The 20,651-nt window shown below is 43.5% G+C and overlaps 2 protein-coding genes across 5 annotated transcripts; one reads left to right on the top strand and one right to left on the bottom strand.

The window, feature by feature from the left end:
• The first annotated feature begins 2,389 nt into the window (after window positions 1-2,389).
• LOC148641738 (myosin regulatory light chain 2, ventricular/cardiac muscle isoform) lies at window positions 2,390-7,320 on the top strand. The gene is made up of 7 exons (XM_088618747.1): window positions 2,390-2,505; window positions 4,465-4,554; window positions 5,412-5,487; window positions 5,582-5,686; window positions 6,222-6,300; window positions 6,382-6,430; window positions 6,888-7,320. The coding sequence occupies exons 1-7, from the start codon at window positions 2,503-2,505 to the stop codon at window positions 6,990-6,992; spliced, it is 507 nt and encodes a 168-aa protein (XP_088474873.1). The 5' UTR covers window positions 2,390-2,502; the 3' UTR covers window positions 6,993-7,320.
• Window positions 7,321-9,129: 1,809 nt separating this feature from the next.
• On the bottom strand, window positions 9,130-20,594 carry LOC148641737 (coiled-coil domain-containing protein 63-like). Of its 4 annotated transcripts, none has more exons than XM_088618724.1 (11): window positions 20,302-20,594; window positions 17,954-18,106; window positions 17,356-17,545; window positions 16,558-16,680; window positions 15,295-15,476; window positions 14,237-14,430; window positions 13,123-13,340; window positions 12,057-12,131; window positions 10,551-10,743; window positions 9,839-10,033; window positions 9,130-9,362 (listed from the first exon to the last, which is right to left on the bottom strand). In XM_088618724.1, exons 2-11 carry the CDS (start codon window positions 18,088-18,090, stop codon window positions 9,205-9,207), a joined length of 1,665 nt encoding a protein of 554 aa, XP_088474850.1. In that variant the 5' UTR covers window positions 18,091-18,106; window positions 20,302-20,594; the 3' UTR covers window positions 9,130-9,204. The 4 variants fall into 4 exon arrangements, with proteins under 4 accessions (XP_088474850.1, XP_088474851.1, XP_088474849.1 ...); XM_088618725.1 differs by lacking the exon at window positions 20,302-20,594 and adding an exon at window positions 19,444-19,536; XM_088618723.1 differs by lacking the exon at window positions 20,302-20,594 and adding an exon at window positions 19,339-19,462.
• Between the last annotated feature and the right edge of the window lie 57 nt (window positions 20,595-20,651).

The following is a 20,651-nucleotide window of genomic DNA, read 5'->3' as shown; positions in this document are numbered from 1 at the left end:
CCCTCGACCCAGGATTAAGACACATTAAAAGTTAATAGCTGAACCGTTGACGTACTGTAGAGCAGTCAGGAAGAAAGGGGGATCGGACGTCTTTTCTAAATGTGTGCTGTGTGCTCTTTCTCCATTTGCTTTGAGGCGCGGGCCAAAAAAGAGGGCAGCTTATCAGTACAGCATGAAAACCATACATCTCTCGCTGCCACCCACAGCATAAGACGAGAGATCGTAGCAATCAACAAGAGAGGGAATGCCATGTGGATTTTTTTTAGCAACATTATTTTGATCAGTTTACTGGCTCGGCGTGCTGGAAACCCGCCTCGGGGTCTGCTCTCCTGGCTGTTCCCTGCCGCCACTGCGAGCTCACAGCCCTCGGCTCGGCGGCCTGTGACACATTCTCCTGTTTCACGCAGAAAAATCCCCTCAGCAGGATTGCCAGCGCCTTTCCTTGGCAATCCAACATGTTAAAATATAACTTGTGATCCTTTGTAAAAGAAAAACAGCCTCGTCAGACATGACATAGATGTAGATAAAAATATTTCTCCATCTGCGTCTACAACCAGATGCAGACGATGAAAAAGGAAAATAGAACTGGTACAGTTATGAACAATTTACTAAAGATCTATGGAATGATAAAATCCATTTTAGTTCCTTCATTATCATTCCATTTCCAAGTAATAATATTTCTGCTCCACGTGTTGCTTTTGCTGAGTTTTTATAAAGCTCTATTTTGTTTTCACCATAATTATCTTGACTAGATTATAAGAACACTTACCATTGTCACAATTTGTAATAACGATGTGAAACTATCCTGTGAAAAGCTACGTTTATGCATGCTCTGTACTGCAGTACATTGTACTTATATCTGTTCTCTGAGTTGGGCCCCACCTGACCCTTTCTCAGTTTAACCACTGTTACAGGGAGTAGCCTTTTCTCCCAGCACAGCTCAGCGCCTCTCCAGAGCAGAGGTTTGCTGATGGAAATGTTAGGGAGACGTCAAATGGCTGTAATTGTCAGGCCGACCAATTTGAGAACAAGGAAGCTAGGATTCAGCTGTTGTGAGGATGCCCACTGTTCAGACAGGGACGGCCACCCAGCTACAATACACTTGTAATGACAAGGAAGCAATTCCTGGTCATTAGGAACCTTTGGCTTTGAAGTAGGGGGTGTACATCAGAAGCCTGGGGGTTGGGGGGTGTCTTTGCTGATGGAGGATGGGCTCAGAGGGGGCGCTAGGACAAGCTCCTCATGTTTCGGTGAAGACAACAGAACGACCAGCCTCCCCATCTCCACCAAACCCCCAGCTACAATCCCGCGACCCTGCCCCAGAGAACAGCCGCCCAGCCAGTGCCACAGCTCGGTTCCACTGACAAGAGCCTTGGGGAAGGATTCTGCATGAGAGCCAGCCAAATAACTGAAGTCTCCTCTTGGGGCACAGGGCGAGTGGCAGTGATGGAAGCTTCTATTATTAAACGGTCTTTTGTTCTGGCCATTTCTGTAGAGTGTCAGAGTATCAGAAATAGGCCTTCGGGGGTCTTGTGTTTCAAAGCCAGGCAAAATCTCAAGAGGGCACAAGCTGCCGGGCAGGGGGGTAACATCTGCAGCAGGTTGTGTTAGAGGTTTCTGGGCGCAAGGCCGGTTGTTTTGACAATTCATGTCTGGAGACAGTTGGAAAGGAACACCTTGACTTCTGCTTCCTACTATCTTTCAATCGCATTTTTCAATGGAAACCTGTACCAGCTGTAGGTATAAACCATAACTTACAAGCACTAACTTATTTGCCATATTGCATCGGTGATTAGAAATCTAACAATGATTTATTATAAGTATGAATAGTGGCACAGGCACAGTTTCACATTTAAATACACTACAGTCCATCCATTTAAGTGCTCAGTCTTTCCTGGACCTAATCGTGGTGTCTAGTTTGTGCCACAGAAACTTAAGCAGGGGATTTTGAAGGTAATTTGAATATAAACAATGAGAAAGTCCTGTAATATCTTCCATTCTGCTTCAGCATTTCTTCCTTGCAGAGATAGCATATTCACATCAACCCAGACTATTGCGCTCAGTGCTGGTGTATATCTTTATAAGACACAAGAGTGGGAGCTTTGAATTCCTCTGCTGCTTTTGGGAGGTCTGCCGGGGCAGCTGTCAGTCAGCCTTGTGCGTGTGGAGCAGGTTTCTGACCAGGGAAGGGAAGAGATGCACATCCATCTCGGGGAGAGCGTGCCATTTCCTTAACCTCCAGGCCCTCGCTGTGCCAGCAGACATCGTCAGAGCACACTGCTGTTATTCGAAACCACTGTTATTCCAGGCCCTGGGACAATGCAGCGGGGTGAGGGGTGGGACATAGCTTTTACCTGTCACTGCCTAAACAAGGCAACGTTTATTTATAACGTGGGGTGCAGGGGTGGCGCGGGGGTATATAATTCTGCCCCACCCGGAGGCCTGATTGTTAAGCAGCAGCTGGGAGCCTCTCTTTAGTCCTGCCCATCTCCAGCTTCAGCCATGGTGAGTGCACTGCGCAAGAACTCTGCATTGACGATGAGTGGCAAGTTTGCACCCACACGTAAAGAGCTCTGATCCTGCAAGGCGAATCGGGAACTGCTAGCATTGCTGGATGCTTCCACTGGGGATCACGTCACCCCAGTTGTCCCTTCAGCCACCGTGTTGCGCGCGGCTTGTTTACGCGGAGATGGATGCACGTAGCGCAGTATAGAGGCGCACAGGACGTCGGGAATGTTATCTCTTTCTCCTAATCCGCAGATTTTGGCAAGTCATTTCCTCAGGCTGGGGAGAGTGGTGGCGTAGTGGTTAGTACAGCTGGGGCCCTGGGTTCAATTCTGGACCTGGGGTGCTGTCTGTGAGGAGTTTGCATGTTCTCCCCGTGTTGGTGTGGGAGTCCTCCCACAGTCCAAAGACCTCCAGGTAGGTGAACTGGATTCTGGGAAAACTGGCTCTGGTGTGTGGTGGACTGGCATCCTGTCCAGGGTGTATCCCACCTTGTGCCCATTACTTGCCGGGACAGGCTGCAGCTCCAGCACTCCCCTATAATGGGTAAAGAGGTTAGTAAATGGATGGATGGATCTTCTAAGTCTGATGTTCACCTTTAAAATCACACTTTGCCTGTGTTTTGAGTCATCTGTTTTGGGAACTACAGCCACAGTGTTAATAACAGTATCTGAAAAACTGCAGGCAGACAGAACGCCTAGAAAGCGCCTCAGTGCAATGGCTGGATATAGAAAAGAAAATCGTCAATCGTCTAAGAACACATTGAATATAATAAGACCATATGTCGTGCAAAGAAAATAGAGCATTTTCATGGTTTGCACGATATACAGTTTTGCTTACTTGCTTTTGACCATAAATAATTGTTCATTCCTAAATTTGGCATTTTTTTTAATATTCCTGTTTATATAAAGGATGACAGCTTAGATTGTTGAACAAACTTCTCCCTTGTTGATTTATAGGGAGATTGTAAAGACATTTGTGTAAATAAGGGACAGTTATTGATTGTCCTAAGATTCGTTTGTCTGATTTTGATCGGAAACGAGCTAATTGGAAACAGTGTCCCTTACTCAAATTCAATCTTTTAGGCTAACTAGCCAGAACGGAGAAAATCCATTTTTTTTAGTAAATGAACCGTGATTTAAAAATGCTTTACTGAAATGGTGAAAAAACTAAATTTAATTCTAATAAAAGGTCTCTTAACCAAATAAACCCAGCGACCCTGTTTATGTACAGAGGTATTGGAAAGTATGCTCCTGTGTCATGGCCCTGGGCTGTCATGCACATTTGTTGGTTGCTAATCCGCACACAGTTGTCCCAAAGCGGCTGAATTTAGAGCATGTCATTTGAACAGGAGAAACTCTGTTGACAAATTTCATTTGGGGGACGAAATGCACTTTTTCTTAACAAAAGGCTCATAATACCGGTCTTCAACACTGTCGAGACACGCACAACTCAGATCTATTTTTATCTTGTTGTGCGACAGCATTGGTAAAACCTATCCACTCAAAATGTGAATGATAAACATTTCTGATTAAGAAGAAAGTTATTTTATCTCTCAAAAAGTCTTCTATTGCGTGCTATGCTTTATCTTTATGCAATTAAAATATCAGTCAGATTTTTCTCCACAAATCAGGGAGTTCCAAGTAAAGTTTATATGATGGAACCCTATATATAATACAATATTTTTTAAATAAACCCTACAATGGACTATTAAAACAAGATTGAAGATATCTATAATATGGAGAAAAAGAACTCATACATTCAGGAGCATTTAAAGCTTATGCATGGTAACAACTACAATTGTATGGCTAAGAAAGCAGAGGCTTGATGGGGCTAATACAGTTGTGGTGCTTTACCACTGAGCTCCAGGTTCTCAGAGCTACTCTGAGCACATTGAGAAAGGGAGTCTTGATAATTCACACTGTGGAATAACTCGCTGGTCTTTGCTGCCCCCCACAGTCACCCAAAAAGGCCAAGAAGAGGGCAGAGGGAGCAAACTCCAATGTATTCTCCATGTTTGAACAGGCCCAGATCCAGGAATTCAAGGAAGTGAGTGTCTGCCCGTCCATAAAGCTCCAGCTCAAGGGATATTTACAGACTTCTTGGTTTCCCAAGTTGTTCTGCTTAATACATCCGGCAATCGCCTCGGTTAACTATTTATTGGCTATCAATAATCAGCCAATAATTAATTAGTCAATAATTAATCATTAAATAATCAAGGATGCAGCTCTTTCACCTTTCAGCAATACTTCTCAATGGGACATACATTGCCTGTAGGAACTTTTCAAAAGCTTCTCAAATAGCTTCTACGTGAAACATTTTCAGGTTTTAGGATTTAAAAGGTGGAATCCTGGGAAGGAAAGCGCTGGAGAGGAGAAGAGTGAAATATGTATTCTATTATATCTATATATAGATCTGCTTTTTAGCTGGATGTTATTTGTGGGTAAGAAAATGTGGGGAAAATGTGTTTGCATGAGAGCTAAACACCTTAAAATCTGTTCTGCAATATAATTAAAGAGCCATAAAGTTCAAATAGTCCCTCTAATATCAGGCAGCCACAGTTGACCCATAAGGAAAATAACTATTGTGCATACATCATTAAAGACAGAACAGTGCACTGCTAAACAGGAGTTAGGGTTACACAGAGGGTAAAACAGGCTATAATTCCTGAGTTTACCATAACATCTCCGGTATGGCTGTTTGTCGGTGGGAGATTTAAAAGAACACTAAATATTAACAAAAAGAAAGAGTTAAACTGGCTTTCCTCAGTCCCCCCTCGACCTACAGAGACAGTGATGTCCACACAGAGGGCTGTTGGACAGTTTGTGGAAATTCTCAAGCAAGTTTAGTTACTGCCTCCTCATGCCAGAAACGTGCTGTCACTGACTAGCTGTGCCCCCCGGTAGGCTTTCACCATCATGGATCAGAACCGAGACGGGTTCATCGACAAGAACGACCTGAGAGACACCTTCGCAGCTCTGGGTGGGTCTGACTGCCGCCCTTGTGCGATCGCCCGTCCCGCCCCGCCCCGCCTGAGCCTGACGGGGCTCAACTGTGCTTTCTGTCCCTACTTTAGGGCGGTTGAACGTGAAACAAGAGGAGATTGACGAGATGCTGAAAGAGGCCCCCGGCCCAATCAACTTCACTGTCTTCTTAACCATGTTCGGCGAAAAGCTAAAAGGTAAGGAGGGAGTGGCGCACACACACACACAGATCGGCCAATTTGGTCATGGTGGAAAGAAAAAGCCCGGGAAATCTGACCAAAACGACTTTCATTCATCACAGACACCACTCAGAGTGTCTAATTACATTTAATAGAGTTCTTTTGCTGTGTTGTTCTGCACCGGAATAGAGACATTGCAGGAAAACGCCTCCAGCTTTAAAATACTTTAACATCCAGTGCTGAAAAGCTCACCGTAGAATGTATGACACAAAAATAAGAATTAAAACCAGATACATGCATCAACGAAGATGCGAATAAACTTTACACAAGTGCATGGAAATGAAAAAAAAAAGTGGAACCTCCTGAAACATTTAACTTCACGCCTGAGAGCTGACAGAATTGATTGTTATCGCCGAAATGGACTTCTGGAGTTTTGCTTATCATCCTTCTCCCAGATGTTACACATACAAACAAAACATCAGTGCAGTCATATGATACATGTACAAACGTGGTTCAAAATGACAAGCCAGATGAGTCAATGTCGGCCTTGTAGGTGCTGACCCTGAGGAGACCATTCTGAATGCATTCAAAGTGTTTGACCCGGAAGGCAAAGGAATTCTGAAGAAGGATTAGTAAGTACCACTCTCCATTGCACTATTTTGAATGGGCTCTTCATTCACATTGAATCACAATATACTGCTCTCTGTTTTCAGCGTTACAGAAATGTTGACGACTCAAGCTGACAGATTCTCCCCCGAAGAGGTAGGTTTTCAAGAACATCTGCTCTCTACCAAACCTCAGTCTCTTAGTCATGGACAGTAGCAAAAGTGTCTGTCAGAAATCACAGCTCCCACATTCATACAAGAAGTAAAACACCTGGGCAGTAATCCAGAAACTGGAATCATGATTATAATGCTTAGGTGTTTCAGGTACAGGGATTTACTGCTGTCCTTTGAAGACAAGACCAAACTGGAGCTGAGGAGTTCCAGTGACTTGAATAACTTTTTCATGAGCATTTCTTCACAAAACCAAACAGAAGTATTGTATCCTCTTTCTTGTTGCATTAAAAAGGTGTGTGTAAAACACATTCTCAAGAGTAGTGGTGAAGCTTTAGCTGAAATGTGAAGGCACTATTTGTCTTTCATTATTAGGTAGGGAGGTGCTGGTTTTCCAAAGTCTTTTTACCAGTTCTGCTCTCTCCCTCTGCTCCCACTTCTAGATGGAACAGATGTTCACTGCCTTCCCCCCAGATGTGTCCGGAAATCTCGACTACAAGAACTTGGTTTACATCATCACACACGGCGAGGACAAGGATCAGGAGTAGTTATGGTTATATCGGTTAAGTCCCCCCCCTAACACATGATCTGCCCCCTCTCTCACCACATCCCACTTTGTCTTGCTTAGATGGCCGAACCCTGTTTAGTCAGCTCAGTGGTACAGTATGTCCTGCCACAAGCAGCGCAGCACAAAATAGACAGAATAGTGCAGGAAGTGACCCTTCATCTCCTCCCCACACTGTGTTTACATTTCAGACCTTATACGTGTTCATCATTTTTATTTCTTGTTTTGCTGCCTTTTATTTTCAATAAAAATATCACCCGTGGCCGACAATTCACCTATAAACTTGTACAATAAATGATCTCAGCACTGTTCTTGAGAGGTCTTGCTGCTGACTTTTTTTTACTGTTCTGGTAACCGCCCCACAGGCTCATTCTGGTATGCTGGTATGAAAAAGTCCTTTCTCAATTAACTCAAAATATTTCCAACAAAACAATTTTATTAAGGTATTCACACTCCTAGATGTTTGAGTATGTTAGACACTCAGACATGTAGCCACTTTGCATAGCTTAAGGTGTTTGTTTATTGTGTTTGTTATTAAAAAAGGTTACTCTGGGTTGTTTTATTGACATGTTTAAGGAGTTACAAAATTCGTAGTTAACACAAACATTACAGTAGCATGTTAGAAATGTAATATGTTGTCTGTGACAAAATTGAAAGGTTTAATAAGATCCTCCTGGGGGTTTCAGATTGTTTTGTACAAAGTTGCAAACTTTTTCGTTTCGTGATGTTATATTTTTAACTGAGCTGCGGCTCAAATCCTGACCTGTGCCTATTGACTCTAGTTCCAGGCAACCCTTGATTTTGCCCAGAAATTAACTGCTGAGTTCTCCAACTTCAAAATGAGGAAAAGCTCAGTTCACCAAGTGCAAAATCAGGCAATCAGATTTCTCTTTCACTTGACTGCCCCTCTCAGCTCAAGCTGTGCCACTCCACATAGAAGAAGTTTACAACGATGCAATCATGTGCAAAAGGATACCAGCAGTACGCTAGAGCAGCTCTTGTGCTCTCAATGTACTTAGAAATATGTAGAAACCAGAATAATCCCTAAGAACTGAAGCTTGTTAACTCATACAGTACTGGGCTGTACTAATGCTCTGGTCAACACATTGCCTGCTTCCTTTAGCTTCGACCCACTGGGAAAATGAAACCTTTACTTTTTTTGACTCCGCCAATTAAAAAGCCTACTGACTCACATAAGGCGGCAGCAGCCTTCGGGGATTCTTTAGGTACAAGTCCTGATTAGCATGTACCGCACAGCAGCCCCTGACACGAGCTCCCCGTGCTGCATGGACTGGATGATTGAAGTGCTGAGAGCCCAGCGAACTGTTGCACAGTGAGGAGAATGCAAGGGGCTTCCTGATTCATCCCTCACTAATTATACAGTGTGCGTTCATGTCAGCGGGACCCAGCTGTCAATTTGTATGTCGGCAAATCTGCACTGCAAGAATACACTTCTGTTTATGAGAATCTACGAGGAATTGTTAATCATCTCATTTATGGGTTTCAAGGCTCACGGCACTGATTCTCCCCAGTCCTGGAAGGTTAGTAAGCCAGCTGATTGTGTTCTTCAGTGTTCGGTCGTGCACTCTAATTGTTTGCCCTTTAAGAAAAAAGAAAGAGCAGCCAACACACGCTTATCTGATGTGCTTTACAGTCAAGGGCAGTCAAGGGATGCCTTTTTCTTCATTTAAATGCAACACATTTCAGTATGTGAGATCGCATGATGCATATTATTAACCCCATAGATAAAACAGTGCAGTAGTCACTTTCGCATGGAACAGAAAGGAGACCTTTCCCTGTACGAAATGTATTTTAAAAACATGAATGTGTACTGACAATAAATTACAGGGACAATCAAGACGTGTTTAACTTGCTAAGCGTATTTTTCAGAATGCATATTTTTGTCTAGCTACTTTTTTTCACTGTTCGACTTGCTGCCAGGAGTATTTGCTTTTCTTCCGTTTGGAAATATATCTCTGTGACAAGGGTTTGCAAATGATAAAAGTGAAACGAACTTCCTTTCAAAATAAAATTCAGTCTGAAGCACAGTTATAACTAGATGGCCTGTACACACAGATTCTCAGCTGCATCTAGTGACAGTCAAGCAACAGACAACCCACTATGACTAGAGCTTGTCTTTCTTTTATTGAACAGCTGGAGGTGTTGGGGGGATTTCTGGGCTCTGGCTTCACCTCTCAGGTGGTTTTGACCACAGTGGACAGCTTCTTCTTTTCCCGGTGGGTCCTGCAATCGGCCTTGGACAGCTCGCAGCGTTTCGCCAGCTCCTCTGAGGCCTTCACCTTGGGAAGCACCTTCTCTCGCAGGCTCCTAATATCCAGAGGCTTGCCGTCATCTGAAAAGAGTGACAGATCAGCCTATAGGTATGAAGGGCAAAGAACAGTGGGATAGCTGAGATCTTCACCTCCCACCACTAACTGATGAGCCACATCTGCAGTGCACATCTGGCTGAGGGCTAGGACTTCACACCTGTGTCATATGAGATGACACTGCATCTGGGTTATCCACATTGACAGTTTGTGAAGATTTGTCTTCAAATGCATTTCCACTTGCATACAGCATGCGTATTGTTCTCAGACAAAATCAAAACTTTCCTCACATATTAGGGCTTCCCCCCTTCAGACACCCGCAAGCTTGGCAGAACAGATCAGGAGCTGGGGATGAATTATTCCATTCAATGGAAAGAAAACATCTGAACAAAACTTACAAATACAAAATGAAACAAACTGTAAACAGGCCTGGTAAGACATAGTATTCACTGTCACGACATGACTCGTCTTGCTGTTTCGGAGGCTGGTGTCCAGTCAGTACCTGCCGTCTGCTGCTGTTCGGCCTCGCTCTCCTCAAAATCAGGTGGCACCTCCGTTTTCACAGGCATCACGGTGGGTATCAGGGCAGAACTGGCCAGAAGGGGGTTGGTGGCAGGCAAGTCCTGCTCCTCTGCATCCTTCAGGTTCAGGTACGATAAGACCATCAGCATTTCATTGACCTTTTGCTCCAGGATACCTGTCAATCAACAGCAACAAACTGACAACATACCTTCAGATGTATTGTATCTGAGTATCCAGTATGCCTGCCAATCAACAGCAATGCATTACACTTCAAGGTAAAGGAAATGGCAAAAATCTGCTATACAAGTATTTTGTAAGATTTCTTTAAGATGGTAAGGTGATTTTTTCCTTAATTTGTCTGGCGGTTTCAATCCCTCTCCTAGGTGTGACACTTGCTGAAAGCTGAAGGTCATTGCTTGTTCTACAAATCAGCGATATAAAAACATGAATAAGTTCATCAGTAAGGCCCAGTGTACCGTAAGATCCCTTTGCAGCTATTGTTGATATGGTTCATACTGTACATTACAGCAGACCCTGCAAAGAAACTATGAACTGACAGCTGAATGGTAGTGTTTGTCCTGTTACTCTTCTATAAATACCGGTGTTGACTTGGGGAGAAATGACATTCCCTTCGCTCAGCCTGTTGCACAACAAGAACAGTACATGTCTGGCTCTCTGCACAGGAAGCCTACCAATATACTGGGTGACGTTGGAATAACTGATTCCCTCACTACCGCCCAGTTTCTCCAAGATGGGCAAGGGGTCGCAGTTCATCTTGGTGAAAAGATCTGCAATGCCAGTCTTCAGCTGGTCCAGGGATTTGCAAGTCAACTTATATCGAGACTCCAGGGCATCTGCTTGGCTTCTGGTTGTCTCCAGCTTCACCTGAAATGGAAAAGTAGACAGATGATCAGCACTGAGAGAGTCAGCCTGTATTCAATCCCTTCCAGTTCTGTAAACATGCAGACTCTTGCTCCTCAAAATCATCGTAACACAACCTAAAGGATCTAGAGTCTTTAAAACTCTGCATGAAGTGTAAAGTCCCGGCAATAATGTACCTATGGAGCCTATACTGGCACACAGTGGGCAATACAGGCATGAGATACACTGGTGTGCCAGCATACAGCCTCCTAACCATGTAAAAAATGGGCTCCCACATGGGCAACTTAAGGGCACTATCCACTCATTCTGTACATGCAAAACCAACAGTAACCCTTATCTGGTGCGGTAGCCTACGACTGTTGAAAAATGAAATCGATAAATTTAATACTACTAATTCAACATTTGGAGATCCGGTCAAAAAGATTGCAATATTTCTGTGCAGTAATTAAACATCTTTAATATGGTCTGTCACTGAGCTCTATTTTTTATGGAGTGAGAAGAAAAGGTTGCGGAGCCCGACACCACAGAGCACACAACTTCATGATTAATTGGACTGCCCGTCAGGCCCATCTTATTTTCTGATCTATGAAAATATTCCACCAATCACAGTGGGCAGATTTCGCAAGGTCACAAGTGACTGCTGCAATTCCCACCTGCTCTCTACCCACTACATCAATCGTCATACACAACGGTCGTCAGGTCAGCGATCGACAGAATCATTCAAATACCCTTTTACCTCATAAGAAAGAATTTTATTTAGTTTGTTTTCTTACTGTGCTGTTTAATTTTTCATGTTGTAATAGATTCCCCGGTACAGAGTGTGAGAGGTCCTGAGATTGCTTCTCCTGTGTTGTGAAGAGAGAGTAGAATTCCCCCTTCCTATTTACACAATATACAGTGAAACTGATGAAGTAATACTACAATATCATGACAGTAAGTTTTCTAATTTTTTCTATCCTTTATATTTGTAGGAACAAACACTCAGTCCTCCCAGGACCTGTCTTGCACTTACAGTGCGATAACACGTTACTGCTTGATGAATAGTGTGACTGTCCCTGATTGATGGGATTGATGGGATTCCTTAGAGCTTAGATCTTTTTGTTTCTTTCTGTGAGTGTGGATGTCTTGCAGCAGCAGCCCCCTAAAGATATGTGCCTGTTCTGCAAGATTGCAGAGCCAATGGTGAAACCTGGTAAACCAGGTACTGTTTCTGATCTGAAATGAATGCTGTGATGACTTCAAATACAGTCCATCAGTAGAAGACCACGCTGCTGTGCTGTAGTGTGGCTTGAGTGCCAAAGCTCTGTTTCCATTACCTCTAGCTCCTTTAATGAAGCGTTCCTCTGTTCCTCATGGTGTCTGTCCTCCAACTGGAACTGGAGAATCTCATTCTGGAGAAAGTTGGCAAACAAAATGACAGCAAATTCCGTAGAACCCTCAGTGAACTGGTCCTGCCGCAGGAATGAATGTTTATTGAAAGTGACTAAAGGCATGGGCCGCAGCTGGACAAGAGGCAGATGGCATTATTAGTGGTCCTGACCCTTCGCCTTACGCATGGACCAAGAAGAGGGGATGTCTGTGAGCAGGGCTAAACCAGGCAGCTGATGGACACCATTATGACCCAGATTGACTACAGATACAGTATCTGCGACATGCAAATTTTACCAGAAATACTTGAAATATGGTCTTAGTGCACATTCTGTTCTTGTATGCCATATTCCTGCTGCAACCGATTTCTTCCTATCTGATTGCACACTATTCGAAGGGCTGCGGGCACTGGCCACCCTCCCTTCTATCAGCAGTCCTCAAGGTTGGCCTCAGATGACAGAACGTTCTCAGAATCTCTGTCCCAGGCTCCTTTTTTATAGGAGCTCTATATTTAGTCCAGCCGATGTGCTACATTTTACTACTGCTTGTCTTGAATTCTCTTTACCATCCTGGCCCCAGAAAAGGCATTTGGTAGCTTGCATAAATTTCAGCATACAAAGTACATGTTTCTTTTCAAATATTTGTTCTAACATCCGCGCATTTTTTGCCAAAACAAATCACAAGAGGCTTGGAAAATACATGTCATGGGGATATGAGCAAAGTAGGATATGAAAACGTCTAATTTTAAATGATAGAATTCACAATCAGTTGAGACTTTTTTAAAGGGTACTTTCTTGTAACAAAGTCACTGCATTCCATATTTTGAATTCCTTGTAACTGGGGTAAAGTAAATCAATTTTATAATCACACAAAAGTAATGAAATAAATTGCACTTGTTGCTGTCAACTATATCACTATCCATGTCTTCATTCAAATGTTTGCTGCTTTTTTTTAAAAAAAGGACTGTCCACTGTTCTGGAAGGACAGCCTTTGTGTTTGCAAGAGCATACTCACCTTCATCCTGTTAATCTTCAGCTCCAGCATCTCCGCCTCATTATTGAGCTCGTTGATGTAGTTGAAATACGCAAAGTTCTTTTCCTCGTTCTCCACAAACTTCCTCCCTATCTCCTTAAGGTTGTCCTCTCCTGCCAGCTCCACCATCCGCCTGTGAACGGCCTGGTAGGTCTCCAGGCTTTCTGCACCCGTCCTCTCCTGCAGGGCCTGCTCAGCATCTGCAGTGCATGGAGCAGAGTGAGGCACCAGCACACTAGTCGCTGCAGGGGTACCTAATTTTACAGGCACAGCTACCGTCAGGGGGACGGTGAAGCCCCAGACACTGCGGTGGTTTTCGTCAATTTAGCCTTTAACACTAGCTGTAGGCCTCTTTCTTCTTTATTACTTGGGGAGAAGACTTTCACTGCACTACGTCATGGAACCAGGGTTAATGTCACCTCGCTCACCCCTGTTTTCACAGGGAGGGAGGCCAGTCCTGAGTCTATCAGGGCAATTCTCTTCGCATCTGAATCCTCCCTCTGGGGGTTTTTTTATTCAGGATGAAATTAAAGTTGGTTTTGAATCGATGTTTTGCAATGAAATGAGTCAAACAGATGGCGCGGACAGACAAGGAGATGCTGGGGTGGATTTCCATATGGGCCGAGGTGGAGATTCAGACACATCTGAATCAGAGGGCTGGGCCACATACACATGCCTTTTCATGGCATAAAACTTTGCTCCTCCCCGGCTAATTTTCCCTTTACAGTGTCGGAAGACTTCCGGCAGATTTGAGTCGACCCTGCCCTCCACCTTGCGGAACAACGTATCGTAAACTGACCCAGTTCCTCCCGCAGTCACAGTGCGGTCTCCTAGCAACCAGGGCCACTCGCCTCTCCTCCGCAAAGACTCATGGGAACGCGGGACAATGTGGGCTACCCCAGGGAAAGCCAGCGAGGGGAGCCGCTGCCCATACAAGATGGATACATGTGAACAGCACACGTGTCCCCCTTCTCCACATTTGAGAACCCAAACTTTCACGCCCCGGAAACTTTAAGCCAGCCCGTCGGTGCTGGCACGGGGCCACCCTGAGACATACAGGGGACAAACCCCAAGGGGACCGGAAATAAAAAGTTACTTTTCTTCTTTTTGCCAGAGGTGGGCTCGTCCTCCGCAGCGGCGGAGCGCTCCTGGGACTTCAGCATCATAAAGCTCCTCAGCTTGTCCTCGTGGTCGATGACCCTCATCATCTCCTTCAGCTCGGTGTTGTACAGCACCAGGTCCTTCTGACTGCGGTCCTTCACCGCCTGCATACGGGCCAGGGCCTCGGACCTGACAGACAGACATACGGACGCCTTCTCACATGACCGCTGACACCGTTTTACTCACTAAGGTTGCCAGTCCACACCAAAGATCAGCAGTGAAAAAATTCTTAGGGACACAGATCCTTATTTGAACAAAAGGCTGTTTTTTTAGGACTTAATCAGTTGCTGGTTGAACAGTAGCTGTAAATTTTGCAGGACCAAGCACCTGAGCCTCTACAAGAATAAACTGAACTTACTAATTAAATTAAATGTTTTCAGAATTTGTAATATATGGTGGATGTCTTATTTTGCAAGGCTTACCCATTGGCTCTAAATAATTCTAACCCTGTTACTGACTGACCGCTGCTACCGATATCAGCCAAACAGACCAATGCAATAATTGCCCCAGCTGGTGATTAAACACATAATTATAACCCTCCTTCAATTCCCTTGAGACAAGCTGTACTGCTTCACAAATTGCCTAATGAGTACGACAGAAGGAGAGTGGAGCCGTTGTCCCTTGATCTCAGCCTGGAGGAGCTGTGGGATCTTGGCATTGATCTGAACTACAACTGCAACTTCAGTCATGTTCTGCTTCATCCAGTAGATGGAGCCATTGGACTGTCTTTCAGTGTCAGACGTTTCGGCAAGGACAGGACTATGCGTAACTGTATCATCTCCTGTATTGACAATGTGTTGTTTATGGATTTCGGTATGGGGTTTTATGATTTATCTGACAAGAGCTGTTAGAAACAGGGCCTGCAAACTTTCATTGAGACAAATGGCAACAGTGGTCAGCAGACAAGATTGGCAAACCCTGGTGCTCTTGCAAATAACGCTGACACTGACACAATAACACTGGAGTATGGTGGACATCGCGTTAAAACTTCACCTTTGGTCATAGGCCTGGGTTGACTTTTCCACCAGCTCCTGCATGACGCTGTGCTGGAGCAGCACGTCCTTGCTCATCTTTTGGTACAGCTGACCAAAAGTGTCCCTTTGCCACCGGAGGTGGTCAATATCCACTCGCAGTGCCTGGTTCCTGGACAGCAGCTTGTCAAACTGCATGGTGGCCTGCAAGCAACACAGGGAGAGCTGGACTCAGCAATCCAGATCACAGCTAGCACACAGAAACACAATGTTTCAGGGTGACAGTGCTACTCACAGTACGAATCAGGAATGACTCAACGCAGCTTAACGTCACACACTCCAAAGAGAAGAGATGTTAAATAATAGTCATTAGACTGAGAAAAAGAGATCCTAAACCTATTTCGGTTCCACTGACTTCAAGCTCACTACAAAAAGAGCTGATATTGTCTTTGCTGGATAAGGCTGTAGATCAAGGCTGTAGCTACAGTCATGTTAGAAATGTCTTTGCATTTCAAAGTACCTTTCAAACGTGCCTTTTCTATGATGAGATTGACTGCTATGTATTTGCTGTACTATATATAGTAGAGCAGCATGATGGCCAGTAATGACAGGATCGTGGCACAGTGGTTAGCATTGTGTATGTGTGTGAAGTCTGTATGTCTCCCTGTGTTCACATGTGTTTCCTCTGGGAGCTCTGGCTTCTTCATACACTTCAAAGACATACTGGAAGGTCAATTGATTTCTGGGAAAACTGGTCCTGGTGTGAGTGTGTGTCTGTGTTTTTGTTGGTCTGCCCTGTATACCCCGCCTTGCTCCCATTGCTTGCCAAAATCTGGCTCCCCTGCAACCATGAATTGCATGAGCAGTTAGAAAATGGATGAATGGACAGATCAAATATGGCCAATTGCCTAAAGATAAGTTATTATTTTACTACAAATATGGAAGTATTAATTCTTTTTTATTATATGTACATGGCAATTGTTTAAATCTCAGCTATTGTCATTTTTTTACCATGCTGCCGGCTCCATAGTGCCATACAGGAGAGTGAGAGACAATTGGAGGACAATCCATGTCTCTCTCTGATGTCACTGTAATCCTACAGACACCTGGGAACACCACTCTGCACCACCACATGTGGAGTCCCAGTCACCCAGTGACATGTCCCAGGCTTGACGTCGGGAATGGAGGGACCCAACATACACTCACGGCGAGGCACTCAGATCTTTTATTTTCCTTAAATTAGACCCCAACTGCCGGAGGACACAAGACTCGGAATGGGCCTAACCTGGCTAACACGGCTCTCCAGAATTCGGATCTGCTTCTGCTGCTGAGCAGGCCTGTGCTGTGTGCAGTTCCTTCCTCTCATTCTTTTCTTCTTCTCCAGGAGCTTCGCCTCCACCTCTTTAATCTGCGAACAATGCGAGAAACAGCAGGGCTGAACGACGGGGAAGAACGCGACGCACACTGCTGCATGTCATTTCCTTTCCGAAACGAGGCACACAATAGTACAAATGCAGTTCCGTTTTGCTGTCTGGCAGGACAAGGATATTTTCCTACTTTTATCACAGGAAGAATCCCAATGACAGCTTCTTTCCTGTTGGAATTCTTACTATTTTCTCCAGCTCTACTCCTCTCAGACTCATGGATCACCTAAATATTCCTGGTCAAAGTGTCTGAACCTTAAACTCAATCCTGTCTTAGCCCCAAAATTGCTGAAGCATTTTGTATTGCATTTGAGATTAAAAATAAGTTATTCCTACAAAATACTTGGGAGGAATTCTGCAGGAATTTGGTGCAAACATAATAGTTTTGGCAAGTGGTTTACAATACTTTTTGCAGGAATAGTGCAATGTTGTGTTGTTTGGGGAAATTCATCTCTGATTCCCAAATAGATTCTGGCAGAATCAGAAATTTAGTGCTCAGTCTATGCAAAATCATGTTAAAATACATATAATACAAACATATTACTCCCTACAATATGCTCAGCAGAGTGTGAAAATTTTTCTCTGTTAAATGAATTCAACACAACAAGTCATGCGGTGGAATGCAGTGATCACTGGTGTTGTGAAAATACTGTACCTACCTGCACTTCCAGCTTGGTAATGTGGTCTTTCTGCTTCTGGATGAGCGTGTTGTAGTGGTCCTGCTTCTCCAGCAGACACTTCAGCTCCAGTAGGTGACAGTGGTCACTCAGTGTCCTCTGATTGGATGTCATCAGATTTATGTTCGTCTCCATCTCCTCCTGTTCTTTTAGCATGCGGTTGATCTCTTCTCTGTTGGCACAATTACTTCACTTGAACATCAGCATCAGCCAGTAACAATAACAGAGCACAGTGTGAGTGAACGTTCATGTACCGTTTCAGTTTTGTCATCTTACCAGTCTAGTCCATAAAAACCCATTCCTCTGACCTTTCATGTAACTGAACTGAATACATGATTGGACCACTGGAGCAAACTGCATTTTATTCTCCATTGTTTAAACTAGGAGGTTGAGAATTATTAGTTCTTTAAAATGTCTTGTGACTTTGTACCTTCAAGGCCCAGAGAGTTTAACAGACCAATGGTATAGTTAATTTACTTTGAACAAGACTATGGCTTGTGGACCTTGAGAAAGATTTACAACTTTTTTTTCCGATTTTTCCTCGCTCAGACACACACAGCCCAGGAGAGCATGCACTCACTGCTGCTTGTGGATCCGGTGCTGGGCCTGGTCGCTGTAGGTCTTGCTCTCCATCTTCAGGACATGATGCTGGTGCCTCAGCCTGCTCAGCTCTGCCTCCATGCCGGCTTGTGCCTCTTTATCCAGAACTAGTGGCATCTTTCATGCAACAAAGCTAAAACCCATAAAGAAAAACATTTAAAATATATTCAGGTATTTAAACACATTAAGTCTGTTGCCTATGCACACTGGCCTTTAATCTCCCTGGTTAGGCATTACTGTATATTCACTATATGGCCAGCAGCCATATCACCCTGCAACTCACATACTGGACTCCTGGAAAAGCTAAGGCTGCTGCTGGAAGAGGTGTTAGTAGGGCCAGCAGGGGGTTTATGTGGGTCCTATTGCCCCAGTATAGTGATGGGGACACTATACCATAAAAAGGCGCCGTCCTTCAGATGAGACGTAAAACCGAGATCCTTACAAATCTTCTCGAAAAGAGTAGGGGTGTTACCCCAGCGTTCTGGCGCACTATGGCTACCGTCGCATTATCCAGGTGGGGCTGCATATTGGTGGTGGTGGAGGGGAGTCCCCTTTACCTGAAAAGCACTTTGAGTGGAGTGTCCAGAAAAGCGCTATAGAAGTGTAAGCAATTATTATTATTATATTAATTTGTTTAGCAATCGGTGCGTCGGGCTCCTCAAGGGGTGCTGGGAATCAGAGGGGCCTGTTTGTATTTACACACACTCCCACTATGGGGCTGCAGGTCCAAACTGGTGAGGTCTATAATTAAACAGTGGTAATTCTAAATGGATAAAAAAACAACTCTACATTTATTTTGATATAGATTAATCACAGACAAACCTACACACATACAGTACATGCTGATAGTACAGTATATGTGAATTACACTGCTCAGAGCTGCTCAGAAGAGTCCAAGCATCCCTTTTTTTAGAAATTAGTCTTTTATTAAAAATTGGAGTCTTAGGTTAAGGACGATGTAAATATCTGTCCAACATAACCACTTTATGTTATACAAATCTTATATCACCTTGTTGACATTGCTTTAAAAACCATCCACCATGATGTGTACAATTTTCAGCCACCCAAACTCCACTCTCAGAAGGATGACAGCACACCCACAGACATGATGCCATACATTTGTAACTATAGTGACAAAGCTGACTACTTCGATAAGTCATGCTGATCCCTTCGCTAATATGAAAAATAATAATTTAGATTTTTAATTGTGCTCTACACTAGATGTTTAATTTAAATAAATATTATATGCGACAGTTTAAACTTAATATTACACTTCAACATATTGTATTTCATGTCAAACACGTCAAAAAATATAACATTATTTTTTTTATAAAGACTATTTTGGGGAAATTATAATAATCGTACCTTAGCAATTTTGTAGACATCAAAGTTACGGTTTGCAGCGAACTCAAAATACAGTGTTTACTTTAAATTAAATTATAATAGAAAATAGCTAAAAAATTAAAAGACCTCTAATTTGCTTCGGAGATGGTCAATGTCACTTGAGCCCAACTGTCTCCTGGAAACACTTTCGAAGCCGCAGAACGTTGAGAAATTCCACGATTGTGAAGTTTTGATTGTGACGCCTTGCATTGGCCGGTGACGTTTATTTTTTTTTTAAATCTATACTTCTATTCTACAAGCAATACACACATACGTGACACGAGGTTTTATTGCTTACAGTCGACTTCGTTATGGCGATATAGAGCTGAAAGAATAACGGAATCGTATTGTACAGTATAGCCTACTTCATGCATGCTGTATTTAGGACTTTACAAATGCGATAGAAAACCTTTCTTAGGTTCGACACATCGCACGGGTTATTGGTGACACATGCAAATGTTTCTTTGTGAGATGTTGCATTGCTGATTAAACGTAACACAGTTCGTCCTATTCTGCTCTTTCTTTACATCCACGCGTTGTTCAGCCTGTATATTTACATCCCATGACTCATGACGGTTCATGTTGGCTGTACTTTAAATTATTATTTCGTGTAATGCTGAATTCTCAGCTTTATACTGTGCACTTTTGCACATAATTATTTTACTTCGTATTTATTGTACAGTGCAAGTTGCGACAGGTGAAGGTGTCAGTTAAGTTCCTATTATCAATTAAAGGAGGAACACGCTTGTCAAAAAGACGGGCAACGTATCGCACTTTCATTGCTGCGTTAAAAGGAACAGCTGTTGGCATGTGGAACAATCTGAGCTTTGTTACTGAAAAATAGAGAATTAATTACTCCGTAAGCCAATAATCTCACACCAGCCGGTAACATGACTGGACTGCTGTGAGGACAGTGAACCTGGTGTTATCCAACAATTGACTCACCAAGGGAGAAGCATAATCCAGTCAACACTGCTCGAGCAAAACACCCCACTGGCTGTTCTTGAAAAAAAAAAAAGATTTATTGAAAGGGTGAAGAAAATGAACCATGTGTCTACTTTTCAGGTATGTCTTGTTTAATGCATGTTTGAATACTGTTGAAAAATCAGCTGTTCAATTTTCAAAAACTAAACGAAGCAATAAAATAAAACAAGAATCTGAATTCATATTTCAGTAGTAGTGTTTTGGGGGGATTTGTGCGAGTGAGCGGGGCTTGCTGGTTTGAACAAACCCTTTTATGAGTCACCTGCACAGAGCTACAATGCTTGCACTTTGTTGCTACTTTTATAGTTACT

The sequence above is a fragment of the Lepisosteus platostomus genome, chromosome 24 (genome assembly GCF_059453375.1).
Source record: "Lepisosteus platostomus isolate fLepPlt1 chromosome 24, fLepPlt1.hap1, whole genome shotgun sequence".
Lineage (NCBI taxonomy): Eukaryota > Metazoa > Chordata > Actinopteri > Semionotiformes > Lepisosteidae > Lepisosteus > Lepisosteus platostomus.
Note: the sequence above shows the minus strand (reverse complement) of the source record. Positions and strands in the feature narration are given on the sequence as shown.